This window comes from Colletotrichum lupini, chromosome 2 (genome assembly GCF_023278565.1).
Source record: "Colletotrichum lupini chromosome 2, complete sequence".
In the NCBI taxonomy this organism is placed as follows: Eukaryota; Fungi; Ascomycota; class Sordariomycetes; order Glomerellales; family Glomerellaceae; genus Colletotrichum; species Colletotrichum lupini.
This window is the reverse complement of record NC_064675.1, coordinates 2,081,625-2,098,490: the sequence shown is the minus strand read 5'-3', so window position 1 is coordinate 2,098,490 and position 16,866 is coordinate 2,081,625. Positions and strand designations below refer to the sequence as shown.

Here is a 16,866-nt window from a genome sequence, read left to right as displayed (position 1 = left end):
CTTAATCCGAATTAATACCCTGGTTATATTAAGGATTATAGGCTTTTACTAATAAAACGGACGTTTAAGTACTACTAGTTAGTAGTTAAAAATAACTACTTTAACGACTAGTATTTAGTAAAACGAGAGCGTATTATATAACGTAGTAATCTTATTTAATATAACTATTTTTAATATTAAGATAACCCGAATTTCGTAATACTAAATACGTTTAAATAGTATATATAAACTCTTTATAGCGTTTTACTAAGGATATTAAGCTAAGTTAAGTAAAGATAATTAAAAAAAGTAAAGCGTAAACGGATAGCTAAAGGGACATAAGGCTAGGCCTAGTTTAAATTATATAGAGTATTTAGTATTAATATATAAATAGATATATATAAATATTTCTTATATCTCTATCTTATATTTTTAATATAATAAAATACTAACTCGTAATCCTAAGGTCTAAACTATTTTAAAAGGGTACTAAGGATATAATTAATATAATATCTTAGAGCGTAGTTAATAACTTAGGATAATAAGTAATATATACGCCGCTACGTTTATTATAATTATTTAACTTAGTAAGGAATTAAGCGACGTTAAAATAGCCTTTAGCTAGCTATATAAGTTCGCTATAGCTTAGGGTATACTAAATTCTAACTTAGACTTAATTATTAAAAGTCGGGCTAAGGGGCCGTTATAAGCGGCGTTTAGTAAGTACTAAACTATTACGTTTTAATATATTTAGGCTCTATTTAATTATTAATAATTTATATAAAAGTAGGTTATTTAAGAGCTAATAAAATTATGAAAGCTAAAGTTAATAGTTAGTAAATTATATCTCTTATAAACTACGCTAGTTTACTAAATTAGCTTCGTTAAATAGTGCCCGAAAATAATAAAAGAGTTTATATAAACCTACCCTAATCCTCTTAAAGTTAGTAAAAAAATATTAAGATTATTTTTATTACGAGCTTTATTTTTTATATATATAGAGGGTATAGAGAAGTAATTTCTACCGTTTTTTATTATAAGGACGCTAGAATTTAAATATACTAATCCTTATAATTATATTTTCGTAATAATAAGTATTATATTTAATACTAACCGCTTTAATCTAATCGACTATAAAAGCCTAATAAAAAAGGTTTATTAATAATTCGTATTTATTTACGTCGTTAATAATATAAATCTTAAGTTACTTTAGTCTCTCGTTTACTTTACTGTATTAAAATATTAAATACGTTCTTAAGTACTAAATATTTAAAGCGTAGTAAGTAATAGGGACGGGGGTACTTTAGTTATTTAGTTCTTTATATAATAATATAAAGATTATAACGTATCTAGGGATACGGTACTATAAATAGTATTATATAATAATAGTAATATCCTAGGGATACGGGGCTATATTATTAATAGGGTTCGCTTTTTTAAATTAAATAATAGAAGTCTCGGTAACGCTCGTATTATTAAAAAATTATTTAATAAGGATCTATAACCCTCTTAGAAGAATATTTAGGTAATATAAAAGCGGAGATAGGAATAGCTTAAAGAATGTTTATTTATTATAAAGGCCTTGGGCATAACTAATATTAAGGGAGCTTTATAAAACCCATTACTAAGTATTTCTTTTATTAATAAAGAAGTTCCTTAGGGTTTAGTAGTAATTAGGATAGAGTTTACTACTTAAATATAGCTTTATAAAGCTATAGCCTACAAAAGTAACTATAATAAGTAGTTATCCGCCGTAATAATAAGCATAGGCCTTAAATCGAGCTATTTCTTCGAGAGTATAATATTAAAAAAGCTATACTAGCGGTTTAGTAATACGGAAAGCAAAAGGCTAGGCTAGCTAATACTAGTAGCTAAGGAGGGAGACTTTATCTATATTTTTAATAAAATAGAGCTTTTATATACTATTTAGCTATTTTTAAAAGGCCGATACTTCTTTATTAGTAAATATATTATCCTAGGATTTATAATAGGGGATATAATAGGGGATATAATAGGGTTATTTAGTACCGCTTCGGAGATAATACTTCTCGAATAATCTTAGTTCGTCTATTTATATTATACTATTATTATATAGGTTATAAGAGTTTTTACTAGACTATTCGTAAGTTTAAATAATAACTAAAAATAATATATCCGCTCTTTACGGCAATATAAAAAAACGTATAAAAAAACGTATAAACTAACGCAAAACATATTTATTAATCTATACCGCTAGTTTACTTAGTTATTTTCACGGGTACGTATTAGTAAGCCTATTAAGAGCCGACGTAAAGGATAAATTTAATTAGCTTATTATAACTCTTTTACATAACTCTAAATTTAGGCTATAATAGTTATCGGGGCGACATAGACTAAACGTAACGAAATATATCTAAATAATCTAGATTATTAAGACTTAAGGGTCGAATTTACTAATCGCTTAGTTTATATTATATATATATTAAATTATAATAAAAAATAAACTCGTAAAATTATAATAATAGCTTTTAAAAGCGTAATAACTTCGTAACGAAAAATAGTACTAACGTAAGTAAGCTAAAGAACCTATAAAAGTAGTACGACTATAGACCTTTCTATATTATCTTATATTTTATTACTCGCTTAGCTTTATTATTAAAGTAGTAACTAATTATATTTTAATTACGTAAAGCGATATAACTAATCTAATAAGCCGGATTTTCCCTTAACAAATTATTTTATAAAATAACTTCGTAACGAGGTAATAAGAGATATAGGATTAACTCTTAAATTCTAATACGTTCGCTTTAAGGCTTATATTTCTATTTTTATATTAATTAAACTACGTTATATTTCTAATTAGCCCGATTAATAGCAAGACTAGCTTTTAAAACTTTAAACGTAATATAATTAAGAACGCGGTTTAGAAACTAATTAATAAAGTATATAGTAATACGTAACTCCGAAGTAATATTAGCTTATAAGGGACTATAATTTTTAAGAGTTATACGAACCTTAGTTAAATAGATAAAGCCCTATTTAAGCTTATAAAGTAATTATTTATTAAGTAGGATAATATTAACGCTATAATACTTTTTTTAAGGCTACCGAGCTATAAGCCTTAATAAAGAGCTAGGGGTAAGAGTAATTAAGTAGATTAGTTTTATATATATTATACCTTTAATAGCTAAAATAGTCCGGCCTTAGTAATTAAGTATAAGGTATTATATAAATTACGACGTAACGAGGTTATTATTAATTTAGAGTTAGAAATTAAACCTAAACGCGACGTAATAAATAAGGATAGTAAGGGGTTTAGGTTTATATTAAAATTACTTATTACTACTATTATAACTTAGCTCTTTTTATATATAATTAGTAAAGGTATTTAGTATAGATATATATATATAAGAAAGGCGTTCGTTTTTTTATATATTCCGGACGATCTTATTATTATATACTATTCCGTATGCGTACTTAACTTAGATATTCTTAATAATAATAACGATAAGAATAGGCTTTATAGTATAGCTATTATATAGGTCTTTATTTTTATCCTTTAGGCTCTGCGTATTAACCCGCCCCTATAGTCCTAGTATAATACTACTATAGGTCTTAATACTAAGGCTATAAAGTACGACGACGTACTAAGGAATATACTTAAAATAGTACGTAAAAATAAGAAAGTGCGTATCTCTTTATATAAGCCTTAATATTAATAAGGGTTTAAGTACTCGCTAATTTAAATACGGTTTTAATATAAGTAATTTAATAGTAACGTAAAGTAGCGGGATAATAGTAATAATAATAAAAAAGGAACTCTTTTTTTACTAATACTAATATAACTAATCTTTAGTAACGAAAAGGCTCTTATGAAGTTAAGTACGGGCTCGACCGGTAAATAGGTATAGGAGTACTAATATTATAACTAAGAGAAGTAGATAAATATAAAAGATTATTAATTCTATATACTATAATATCTACTTAGATTAATAAACGGCTAGCCTTTAGATAAACGCTACCCGAATTTCTAAAATTACGGATATTAATACCTAAACTAACTAAATTTCATTTAACTTATCTACGTTTAACTAGCTAAAGACCGTAGTTACGATACTAACGTCGTACTACTTTACTTATTTAGGTCTATTAATATACTTTTTAAAATTAGGATATTCTCCTATAGCTATACTCTTATTACTAAAGGTATTAAGATATTCGACCTAGCCCTCCTTTATTATAAGAAGAAGATATATAATAAACTTTATTTAATTTAGGGAAAATATATTCCCGTTTACTTAGGGCGGACTAATTTAACCTTACTATTATACTACAATAGTAGTATATACGAGCATATTTTATTTTTTAATTAGGCTAAAAAACCTCTATTTAACTTTACTAATTAAGTAACTAACGTAGATATTAACGTAATTACCTAAGCGTATTAGAATCTATATTAATTAAGTATTATTTATAGTAACGTAAAATTATATAATATATTACGTAATAAGAGTATAGTAGGTAAAAGTATTATAATAATAGACTTTAAGCGGGCGGAATTTAGCTACCGCTTACCTCTTAATTTACTTAGTTCGAACTATTAAAATAAGAAAAAGAAGCGGGGGATATTAAGGAAATTAATTATATTAAATAGCTAAGGGAATAAAAAATTTATAAAAGAGCTAGACTTTATAATATATTATATATCGAGATATATAGACGCTAAATAGTAAGAGATAGCCGTTAATATAACTAGGAAAGTATAAGATTTTTTATTCGAGGGTTTTAAAGAACCGTTTTAAATAGCTTTTTATTAGCTTATATATTTATAAAAGCCGGGAATAGTAATAAGAAGATAGCTTACGAAGAGTTTAATATTAATAAACTGTTATAAACGCAACCTTCTTACCGGCTATAAATATATATATATAAACGTAACTACCTTATTTTACTAAGGAGCTATACTTATATTAGTATATTAGTTAATATAAAATTAGCTAATAGCCTTTATTTTATTATATTTGGTATTATTATGTAAACGCTATAGTAATTATAAGCAGGCTCTTTACTAGTACCGCAGCTAAGATATTAACTAATAGTATTACTACGGGCTTATATTAAGTTAGTAAATACGAATTTACGTACTTATATTACGTAAGTAAAGTATATATAAGAGGCTCCCTAGCTTTTTAGCCGGTTAGGTACTACTTAGGTCTAGTACTTTAAAATGCAGAGAATGTTATTATTTTAGTTAAAACGCCTAGCTACTTTCTAACTATAGTCCTCTTTAGCGATTTTATTATATAACGTAAAGGAATACTAGCTATAATACCTCCCGTAGCCTAATTTAATAGGCCTTAGGGGTACGTCGTATCCCTTATTAATTCTAACTAAATAGGGTAATTATATTTTAGTTATTTAGTCTCTTATCGATCTAACGTTAATTTACCTAAAGCTAGCTATTTAATTCTTAATCTTTTATTAACGTCGCTAATTTAGCTTTTAATAAAACTCCCTAACGTTTAAATAGAGACGAAACTTAGTTAACTTACCTATACCTAGATTATATAGTTAGAAAGTTATTCTCTAAAATGCCGTTATTATAGATAATTAACGATAAGATTAAATTTTATTAGGCTATTATTTAACTGTTAAAATAGAAGTAACCCCTTCTCCCCCTCCCCCCCCCCCCGCGCTAAGTAATTAACGCCCGGTATTAATATTAATAAGGTTTTTAATTCTCGAACCGTATTCTATAACTTAAAAATAAGATTTAACTAGCTAATTATATAGCTTTTTTAGTTTATAGGTCCGAAGGATTTATAAAGATTGCGGTAGTTTGCGTTAAGGAGTAGCTAAATTATTAAAGACTTATTTTATAACTTATTTATAATAAGCTTTAGCTAAAAGAGGTAGTTAAAAATATACGGGGTCTATTTCGGGTTTTAGAGGACTACGTAAGTAAAAGTATATTAGCTATTTAGTATAAAGTCTAATAATAACTAAGTAATTAAGGCTTAGAAATAAGTACTATATAGGATCGACTCTTTAATAAAGCACTAGGAATTAATAAGAATCGGATTTTATAAAAATAAATACCGTCCTAGTACCTTATATTATTTTATTAAAATATAAAGTATAGTTAAGGGAGGGTATTATTACTTAGTAATTTCTAAGCTATTTAATCTCGTTTACCCTTACGGCCTTTCATTCCTAAAGCCTATATAATATATAATATATATATAAAAGCTCTTTTAAAAATCTACTAAAGCCGTTATTATAATTATTTTATAATATCCGAACTTATATTACTAAGGATAGGAAAAGGGCTCTATTATTTTTAATAAGTACTTAGTTTACCCCGCTCTAAATTAATTCTATTACCCCTAAAGTAGTTCGACCCTACTTATCTTTTTATTATCCTTACGGATCTAATTTTTAGTTTAGCGTTTTTATTATACTAAGTTTAATTTTATTATTTATATAAATTACTATACTTATTAACAAACTTCGATTTATTTTACCGCCCCGGTTTTATTTTATTATTTTAAACTTTTTTTTTATCGTTCTTTTTTAGGATTTTACTACGCTTTTCTACCGGCTATCTAAATCTATCCGCCTTTCTAATTCCGAATTCTACCCCCCTAATATTAATTTTTTACTACTCTTAGCCATGCTTTTTTACCTACCCGCTTTTTAACTATTTAAAGAGACGTTTCTCTATTTAGGGCGTTTATTATATATCCGTAATTTTTATTTCGATAAATATAGCTAAACGCAAGGCCGACCTCTACCGTTAACCTTTCCGGCCGGCGCCGCCGCAGGGCAGCTTGCCCATCCCGAATTAAATAGCGGTTTTCGTATTAAAATCACTATATTGCGTTGAGCGCGTGCTTAAGATACATTGCGCGTATTATATAATTAAAAAGTATACTATATCGTATAATTTCCCTTAAAAGCGTAATCCCGTTAAGGTCGATCTTTTGTACCTATAAAGCCGGAAAAAAAACCACTACATATAATAATAAGACTTTAGTAAGAATATATTTATTAAACAATAATAGAACTTAAAAGTATCTAAATTAGTGACTAGATACTAATAAAGTAGAGGGACGTGCTCTTTTAAGACGCTTTGTATTCTTAAGCTTACTTTACTAAGTATAAAAATCTAATAGAAATAACGTTAGTAATATACTATATATTAGCCCCTTATTATGCTATAAAGTGTTATAAGAGGCCGACCTTACGGGCCTAATTTTAAAGCTAAATAACGCTAGTAAACTAAATATTTAGGGTACTAACTCTAAGTCTCTAAAATAGTAACGCTTAAATCTAAGTAGTGACTATTCGTTTTACGTTATTATCCTTAGATCTTTTATATATACTATCTATCCTTATTATACCTAGCTTATAACTCTAGCTATATTGTTATTACGTATAGTATAGTTTTTATTTAATAAACTATGATCTTTTTTATTTATAGATCCGGGTTATTATTAAATAGGGAAGAACGAATATTTATAAAAAAGAGAGACGGGGAAACCCTACCCGGATCCTACTTCCCCTTAGTATAATATATAAATATAGGAGACCGTAATAAATAGCTAGGTAATTTACTATATTAAGTATCCTATAGAGCTATCGGACTCTATAGTATTTAGTATAATAAATTCCGAGCTAGTTTATAATTATAATTAAAAAGCTAGCTAGGATCTAAAGATTTAAATACCCGGTGGGCCTTAAGTACCTAGGGATAATACTATATAACTAACTATTAGTAAGCTTTATAGCGGTTTTATAAGAGGTTTCCTTACTAATTACGGTACTTAGAGACTAAGCTACCCGCTCGATAAATAAAAGTACGGCGCGTATTTTTAAATATTTTTTTAAGCCGCTATTTCGCACTATAGTATTAATAAACCTGTTATTCTATTTTAATAAAATCGATATTTTAATAAATCGAAATAGTCTTAGGAAGCTTCTTGACTTTTACTAAGGGCGGCGATAAAATAGCTTTTGAATTAATTTATACTTAGTTTATTATACCCTAATTATTAAGCGTTATAAAAAGATTATTAGTAAGCTAATCGGCGGTTCGTAGAATTCTAAGTAGGGTAGGAATTTTGAGCGCACCCTTATTTAATACTTACCTAGGCTAGAAAATAATACGGCGTATTACCGGGCTTTTTAATATTAGCTAGGAGATTTTACGTATATTATATAGTTTAAGGTAGATATATACTACTGGTAAAAAGTCGAGGAGGGTAGTACTTTATAATTATTAATATATGTAATAAATTAATTATAGACCGATAATAATTAAAAAAGAAATGCTTTTATTAATTAGTAACTAATATAATAAGTATTAATAACTTAAGTAAATACTATAGAAATTAAAATAGTAACTAGATATAAGAGCCTAGGGGTATATATACCGTAACTTTAGTTTAGTAAAACGCCCTAGCTTATCCTCGGATAATATATAAATAGAACTTTTAAAAAGCTAAGAATTACTAATATAATAGCTTAATTTATAAGTTAAGAAGAAACGTATTAACTCGAACTTCGTAAATTAGCTATGGTTTTAATATAATTACGCGAGGCTATTTAAAAAAACAGAAGTAAGTTTTATATTATAATTTATAAAAAAGCTATAGAGATATTAAATATTAAAGTATACCCTTTATATATTACGAAAGAGGCTATTTTAAAAAAGTTAAAAGGCGAGCTTTAGAGTTAATAAAGAGCGGTTTAGAAAATAGTAGTTTACTTATACTTTTAGTAATTAAGAGCTATTTATTTATATTTTAAAAAGTAATATCGAGCCTTATTAGTTTATAAAAGGGGGCGTTTCGTACTATATAATTATACTAAGTTATTTATATTATAGGGAATAGTAGTATTTATATTTCTTATTTATTATGCCGAGAGTAATTAAACTAAAAGTTAAGTATTAAGTAACTACTATACGGAGGTTAGTATCCTTAAAATAGGCTTTTACTTCTAAAGAAGGCTTTATTAAATAAAAAAAAAGCGTCTCGGACTTATGCTAGTTAAGCTTTATAAATACGATTACTATAACCGTTATGAATAAACCGTGCTTAAGTAAGCTTTTAGTTATTAATAACAGGTCTATATATAATAATAACTACGGTAAGCCTCTTTACGTAATACTAAAACTACGTATCTAAGTTAATTAATATTAATATTATCTTCCGGTCTACTACTTCCTTATATATATTTATCGAGTATAGGTACTATATAAGTAGTATATAAGAAGTTAACGTAGTAATTTATACTTAGGAATATAGAGTATTAAAGAGCTGCTCGAGTTATTATTATTTTTAATATAGTAAATATAAATTTAACGGCCCGTAATTATTAAAAATTAACTTATTATTATATATTATAGAGGGAGGTATTAATAAGAAGTTATGTTTAATAATATTTACTACTATATTACTAAGTATATATAAGTAGTTTTTAAAAACGAGTCCGTTAACTAAATCGAACGCGCTTTAAACTTCTTTTACTTTTTTAAGCTTATTTATAATTATTTTAATAGGGCCCTCGACGGCCTTCTCGTTAATAATCTTACGCTTTGCAATTCTATTTCTTTAGCTAAATAAGAACGATATGCTCTTAAAATAGTATTAATTAATAAGGGAGTATAATAAGGGGTATTAAAAGCGATACTTAGTTAGTATAAAATCGAGCTATAAGCGGAGATTAGTAAGATATAACCTATTCTACGGATTTATAATAGAGCCCTTAGAAGTTAGTTTATAGTCTATTTTAATAATAAATTTAGTAAAAGCTAAGGAATAATAAGTAAGGATATATTCGTTAAGTAAAATAAGCTAAGTTCGTTACTCTACTACCTCGGCGTATTCTTATTCTTTATTAGTACGTTCTTTTATAAAAACTTAGCTAAATCCTTAGTATTTCTTATTTAGCTTATAATATCCTTAATTAATATAGTTAATAAGGTATGTATTTAGTTTTTTAAAAGTTAGAAAGTAATAGGAAAGTGTTTAGGCTAGCCTATAGTATAGAACGGATCTTATTATATTACTAAGTAATCCCTAGCATCCTTATTAATAAGTAAGCCGTTTTTTTACGAACTAAATTATTTAAAAAGAGGCGTCGTTATACCGTAATTTACGTACGCTCTTTATTTATATTGCGTGCGCAAAAAGGCTTATTAATATACGAGCTATATACCTCGCCAGTTTAACGTAACTATATTATAATCGTTTTACTAACTTATATTCGTTAGTGCCTTTTTAGTATTAAATAGAAATAGAGATTTCTTCGGGTTAGACTACCTTATACCTAAGGATTTTAAAATTACTATAGTTATATAATTTATATAGATTTAGCTAAAAGACTTGGACGGATTAATTATTATTATATTTTAACTAATATATAAACAAACGGGTCTTAATTTATATCTTTTTATAAACCGCGATATAGTATAAAACTAATAAAAAGTAATAAATAAGTTAATTTAAAAAGTAATACTATAAATATACTACTTATTACCTTTCTTAAAAAGATAGTATAGATTAAAAGATATAAAGAGAGCAATACACTAAGTATACGTAGTAATCCGGGCGGTATAGTAAATATATAAGAAAAATAGATATTAATATAACTACGATCCTCTGCTAAATAGCTATATTATCCTACTTAACTACTAATTACGCTAGATTAACTTCTAACGTCGCTTTAAGATCTTCTTTTTATATAGTTTAGTAATAATCTTATTACCGGAACTAGATAGATCGTTTTTTTACTAAACCTTAGCTTTAAAAGTGGCTTTAAAGGGCTATAATATAATTAAACTTATTAACTTATTACGAGATTTAAGGAAATTATGTTTATTAGAAGACGAGTATTTATAGAACCTGTTTTTAAAGCGGACTTAGATATATATATTAGCCCCGTGCCGTTATCGTATCTACTTATAACGCTATATAATATTTCTAACCGTTTTATTATAGTTCTCGTTAGTTCTATCCCTTTTCTTTAGCTACTACTAACGAGAAGCTATAATTTATTAAGTACGGACTACTATACGATAGTACTATATTATTAACGTATTATAAAGTAAAAAATAAGTCTAATGCATTATTATCTTATCGTTCTATTGTAATATACACATGTCACTTCCTCTTTTGCAAATATTAATAATGTTTAAGAAGCTAAAAGTTACTATAATAGACCCCTATAAACCTTTAGTAATAGCTATAGCGACTTGTTTATAAGTAAAATATAGGGTCGGGATCATTAGATATAGTGCGAGTAATAGCACGTATCTAAGAGCTACTTGAAAGTATTTATAACCGGCTTTTATAGCTATTATTCTCTTATTATTAATTATAGTAATATATATATAGTAAGGCTGCCTTTCGGCGCAGCCTATGTGGGTTAGGTTTAGAAAGATGAAGTGTGTTACTGAGAGGAAGCAATATATAATTAATACTATACTCTACTTAATACATCCCTTTTTAAGTAAGTATATCGCACGAACGCGTTAAGTACTAAGTAGTAATAAAGCTATATCTAAATCTATTCTATAATTACTAATTTCCTAAACTCTATCGTAGCCTTTTTATAAGGGTAGCTAAAATCGGCTTTTAATATATCTATTAATAAGAAGAACGTAGAGTTATTACTTATAGATATTAATACGTAGTTTTAAACGCGGGTAGCCCGAATAACGGGATTTAATAACTATCCGAGAGGTAGAATAGGAAGCTATAACCGTTAGTTTAGGACTAATTATATATACTAAATAATTATACGCACTTTATTACTAAATAGATAGAGCGTAAATAAAAACTCTACTTAAAGCACTATAATAATAAGCTTTTCGTTTTTAACTATATAGTGCGAAGAAGCTTATTATTATTTAGAAACGAGAGGGACTTTAATTAGAGCTATTAATAAAAGCAAAAGAGGTATAAGTCGGACTTTTTATTATTTAATATAAGTTATACGGCTACTAATATTACTAACTAAGCTTATATATCCGCACTTATAGTATTTATACTAGCTATTTAGAAAAGGAAGAACTTATCTAGGTAATATATATATATATAGTATGTGCTATATTATATATATTAAAGATATAATTAAATAACGTATCGCATAGCAATAGCCCGAGACTAAAAAAGATAAGCGGAAGGTATAAAAAATAATATATAAGCTCGTGCTAGTATATATATAAATCGACTAGCTAGAAAATTTAATACTATATTATTTATATATTTACTATAGATCGTACGGATAAGTTCTAAATCAGTATATATATAATATATTATAAGCTTAGTAAACTAAACTATAAGCCTTCGATAAGCTAAATAGGATTTAACGATTTATAAACATCTTCCCTTATTACTATAGTTATGCGTAAAGTTAATAATATTAAAATCTATATATTAACGAGTCTACGATCCTTATAAGAAATTTTTATTCTTATATACGGGTTTATAAAATAGTCTTTTACTAACTACTAGCTTTTATTTTACTATTTATAGTACGCCTCGATACGTATTTATTATAAAAATATTTAGTAATATAACTATAATAATTATAATACCCTTATATAATTAATAAGTCTAGCCTAGGGATGCCGTATTTAATAAACTTTATATAAAGATTATTTAAATCCTAATTAAAAGAATTAATAATAATTACGCTATTATAGCTAGCTATCTTAAGATAGAGCGAGCGTTTTATAAAGGCTTTCCTATAAATATATATTACTTTATATAAAAGTATTACCTCGCTATTCTTAGTTAGATATTAAGCCGCTATAAAGTAAACGGTCTTAATACTAACCGTAATAATAAAAAACGCTATACTAATTAAAAAGCCTATTCCTTAATACGAATTGCTTTATTTAAGTCCTTTTTCTTTTTTAATACTATCGCTCTCTTTATTAGAGTCGTAAAAGAGGAAGGTTAATATATATTCTTATAAAAGCCTCTATTTATAAAGCGTTTTACTTAATAAGGCGATTTTTAAAAGTAAGAATACTAAATATAGCTTTAAACCTATAATGCTTATAGACGATCCTTTTATATTAAATATTAACTACGGTATACTTAAGACCTATATATTACGAGTATACACATCTTACTTCTTATTTACTATAAGCGATAGGCGAATAAACGTGCTATGGGTGCTATATCTTATTATTTTAAAATAACCTTATTAAGTATGTCTATTAGGACTAAAGTATCTAAAGCTAGCGAGTAGAGCCCGAGATAAAAGCTATTGCGTATAGTTATATAGCTCGTCTAATTACTCTAAAAGCTAGGTTAAGTAAGTTAGCCTAAGTATAGCAGTAGTACTATATAGTATAGATTAAATATTGCTTCTTCTTAGTAATATACTACTTTTATTTTTTTAATTCGACCCTTATAAGCTAAGCCTATAGTCGTTCTTATTATATATATATAACTTTAATTAGAAATACGAGAACGACTACTATTAAAGCCGGTTATAAATACTTAGGAGTAGCTCTTAATTACGTATTACCCCTCGTACTATTATATATTATCCCGACCCCTCTTTTTAGTTTATAAACTAACTACTATAGCTATTATTAGAGGTTTATAAAGACTTATTATAATAACCTTTAGTTTTTTAAATATTAAGAATATTTGTAAAAGAGGAAGCGATATATATATAATATATATATATATATATAGTTTATTACGCCCTAATTAAGCTATTTAAGGCTCGTATAATTATTTATATATTCCCTACTTTCGTTTATATCCTTACTTCTTAGAAGCTTATATAAGCCTTATCCGTTTCTATATATATTATTTTTAGTTTTATATACTAATATTACGGTTACTTATAGTATTAGTAATAGGCTATCCTAAGGGTGTTTTTTAAAGTATTTAGCGTCTTATTATTAGTAGCTAAAGCTAGTCCTATTATCGATAATACGAGGGTACGTAGAGGTATTATTAATTAATATATAAGTTAGTATAAGTCGTTATAACGGGGTTAGTAATTACTTATAGTCGTTTTACTACTAGCTAATCTAAGTATCTAGTCTCTTTATATTTATAATAAACTTAATCGTTTTTTTAATAACATCTACGTTTAGTAACTAGTTATTAAGGTCAGACGCGCTTTTTTTTAAAAAAAAGTACGATAGGTTTCTTTTTTACGTTTTTATTTATTAAAGTATCTAAGTTCGTTATACTATTTATTATATATAATAAAAGAGAAAATGCTTTATTAATTCTGCTATATATTCGTAAGCATAATATGCCGAGGTAGTTATTCTGATTTAATATAAGTACTAATTTAGTCTTATTATATTAGTACGTAGTTACGCTAGGATACTAGCTTTTTTTTTAAAAAGCTCGTTATATAAGTTACGTATATACCTTTTTAATAAAGCAACGTCGATCTTTTTTAAATATACTCTTATATTATTAAATAAAGCTCCGTGCTTTTATCGTACGCTCTATAAAGCGATCCTTAGTACCGTTAAGTAGGCTCTAGCCGGTCGTTTTTATAATATCTTATTTAGTCTTATGCTTTCTTTTATTATTATTTTAGCCGCTTTTAATAAGTCTAATTTTATTATTAATAAAAGCTAGAAGAGTATAACTCTATTACCCTTTTTTTAAAGATTTTATATATGAATATATAGTTAGTAAATCTCTCGTTAGCTTAATTATTATTGTAAGTTATAAATAGTTAGTATAGCCGCTTTATTATAAATAAATACGTAAATAGCCCGGTAGTTAAGCTTTTATAAAGAAGACTTAACTAATTTTATTAATACCGCTAGCTTTATTATATACGGGTTCTGCTCTATTCTTAGGCTAAGTATACGCAAAGCTATTATTATACTACTACCCCCTCTAAGTAATATAAGTAGTATTATAACCGTTCTATAGTTTATAATCCCATTTCTTACCGAACTCCCTATTACTATTTTTATTACTTACCTAAATTAAACTATTTTAATAGCTTTAACCGCGTTATTATTAATTATTATATTAATCCGGGCCTTTTATAGAGTGATCGAATGCCCTTTAATAGTCTCTAACTTATTAAGAAGTTAGTTATAATAGGCCTCCGCTATTAACTAAAAAAGTAATAGGAACTATTAAAAGGCTACTATTTATAAACGTTAAAGCGGATAGGTCTTAAGAAGGCTTCGTATCCGTATTTAGAATATTATTAATTTTTTATTATATCTCTCTTATACTAATTAAATACTTACCTCCGCTTTAGTAATTACTATAGTTATTAAGTTAAAGGTTCTTACGACTACTTAGGCCCTAATCCTCTATACTTAGTTAATTACTCTTATTTATATTACGTAATATTTATATTTTTAAACGTTTAATGCGTAGTTTATTATTAGTATTACGGCCGTAATAAAAAGCTATTTAACTATTATTAAAAATAGGCTTTTAAGCTACTTAAGTCCTAATACGGCTTCTAGCCTTTTTGTTATTATATTTATAATATACTTTTCGAATCGTAGCTTTATATTTATCGTTACTCTTAGTACTTTAATATAGTCCTTTAGTTAGATAGTATCGCCTTTTATAATAAAACTAGTTAAGTTTAGTAGTAATTTTTAGTTATATATAAAGTAAATAATAGCCGTCTTATCCGTTTTAAAGGTCGCCCCGCTTCGTCGTTCTTATTTAAATACTTTATTAATAATATTCTAAATACCTTCCCGGTTTATTTTATATAATTAGCTAGTAACTTACGCTATATAATTATTAATAAAGGCTAGTGCGCCCCCGTTTTTATTAATTTAGTATTATATAAGGTTAGTATTAAAAAAAAGGAATAATATAAGTAATAGTAGCGAGCCCTAAGGCAAACCGGCTTATAATAACGAACGAGCCTCGGACTCGTAACTATTAACTAATATACTTATTATATAATGAAAATAAAAAGCATCGACCTATTTTACTAGCTTCTCGGGGATACCCTGCGCCCTAAGTTATTAAAATAGTCTTTTTTTATATATACTATTATATACTCTTTTAATATTAAAGCTAATTAGACTAACTACTTTTCTCTTTTTTTACGCTTTATAAATATATTCTTATAGTAGTACTAGTACTTACTCCGCTAACTTCTATTTATAAGCGCTAAAGTAGTTTATAGGGAAGAGGCTAAACGTCTTAACTATATATAAAATACGTTTTATTAAGACCGACTCTAGTACTTTTTTAAGTATTAAAAGTAGCGAGATCGGTTACTAAGCCTTTACTATACTATAGTTACTTTTATTTAGCTTCTTTAATAAGATAATTTTAGTATATTATTATTATTAAAATAGCGTCCTTTTATTTAGCGAGGCTTAAAAAAGTAAGAGGACCCTCCCCTTTACTACTAGCTATATATATTTCTATATTATTATTAATAAATTATCCTCTCTAAGTACTTTTTATAGCTTTATTATAAAGAGCTATTTTTTTATTTTTTTAGTATAAGGTTAGGGAAGGGTACCGGCGACTTTTATAGCCGCTCCCCCTCTTTTTTAATTATATTAAAAAGAAGAGAAAAGAATATAAAAAATAGCTCTTTAGCCTACTTTATAGCATCTTCTATTTAAGAACTATTAGCTCTTTTTAAATAGGGGATCTTATTAAAAAATACCCTTTTATTAACGTTAAGATACTTCGTAGCCTTCTAAATATTTATATTATTAATTAAAAAGTCCTTTTAATAGCTCTTTTTTTATTATTAAATAATATTATAATATTACTTAGCTACTAAGCGGGCGCGTTTTTCTAACTCGGCTTAGGTATTACTTACCCTTCTCTTTACCCTCGCCCAATTCTTTTAATAAATATAAATCTATTAGAGCTATATAAGGTCGGCCGTTTATTATTT

General features: G+C 26.5%; 3 protein-coding genes across 3 annotated transcripts; 2 read left to right on the top strand and 1 right to left on the bottom strand.

Annotated features, from left to right (window-relative positions):
* Window positions 1–3,155: 3,155 nt before the first annotated feature.
* CLUP02_02909 (uncharacterized protein) lies at window positions 3,156–3,317 on the top strand (the record flags this gene model as incomplete). The annotated part of the gene is made up of 1 exon (XM_049281937.1): window positions 3,156–3,317. A coding segment is annotated over one exon (162 nt), but the record flags the coding sequence as incomplete, so codon positions are not given.
* A 4,481-nt stretch (window positions 3,318–7,798) lies between these two features.
* CLUP02_02908 (uncharacterized protein) lies at window positions 7,799–7,954 on the top strand (the record flags this gene model as incomplete). The annotated part of the gene is made up of 1 exon (XM_049281936.1): window positions 7,799–7,954. A coding segment is annotated over one exon (156 nt), but the record flags the coding sequence as incomplete, so codon positions are not given.
* A 2,855-nt stretch (window positions 7,955–10,809) lies between these two features.
* CLUP02_02907 (uncharacterized protein) lies at window positions 10,810–10,989 on the bottom strand (the record flags this gene model as incomplete). The annotated part of the gene is made up of 1 exon (XM_049281935.1): window positions 10,810–10,989. A coding segment is annotated over one exon (180 nt), but the record flags the coding sequence as incomplete, so codon positions are not given.
* Window positions 10,990–16,866: the final 5,877 nt, after the last annotated feature.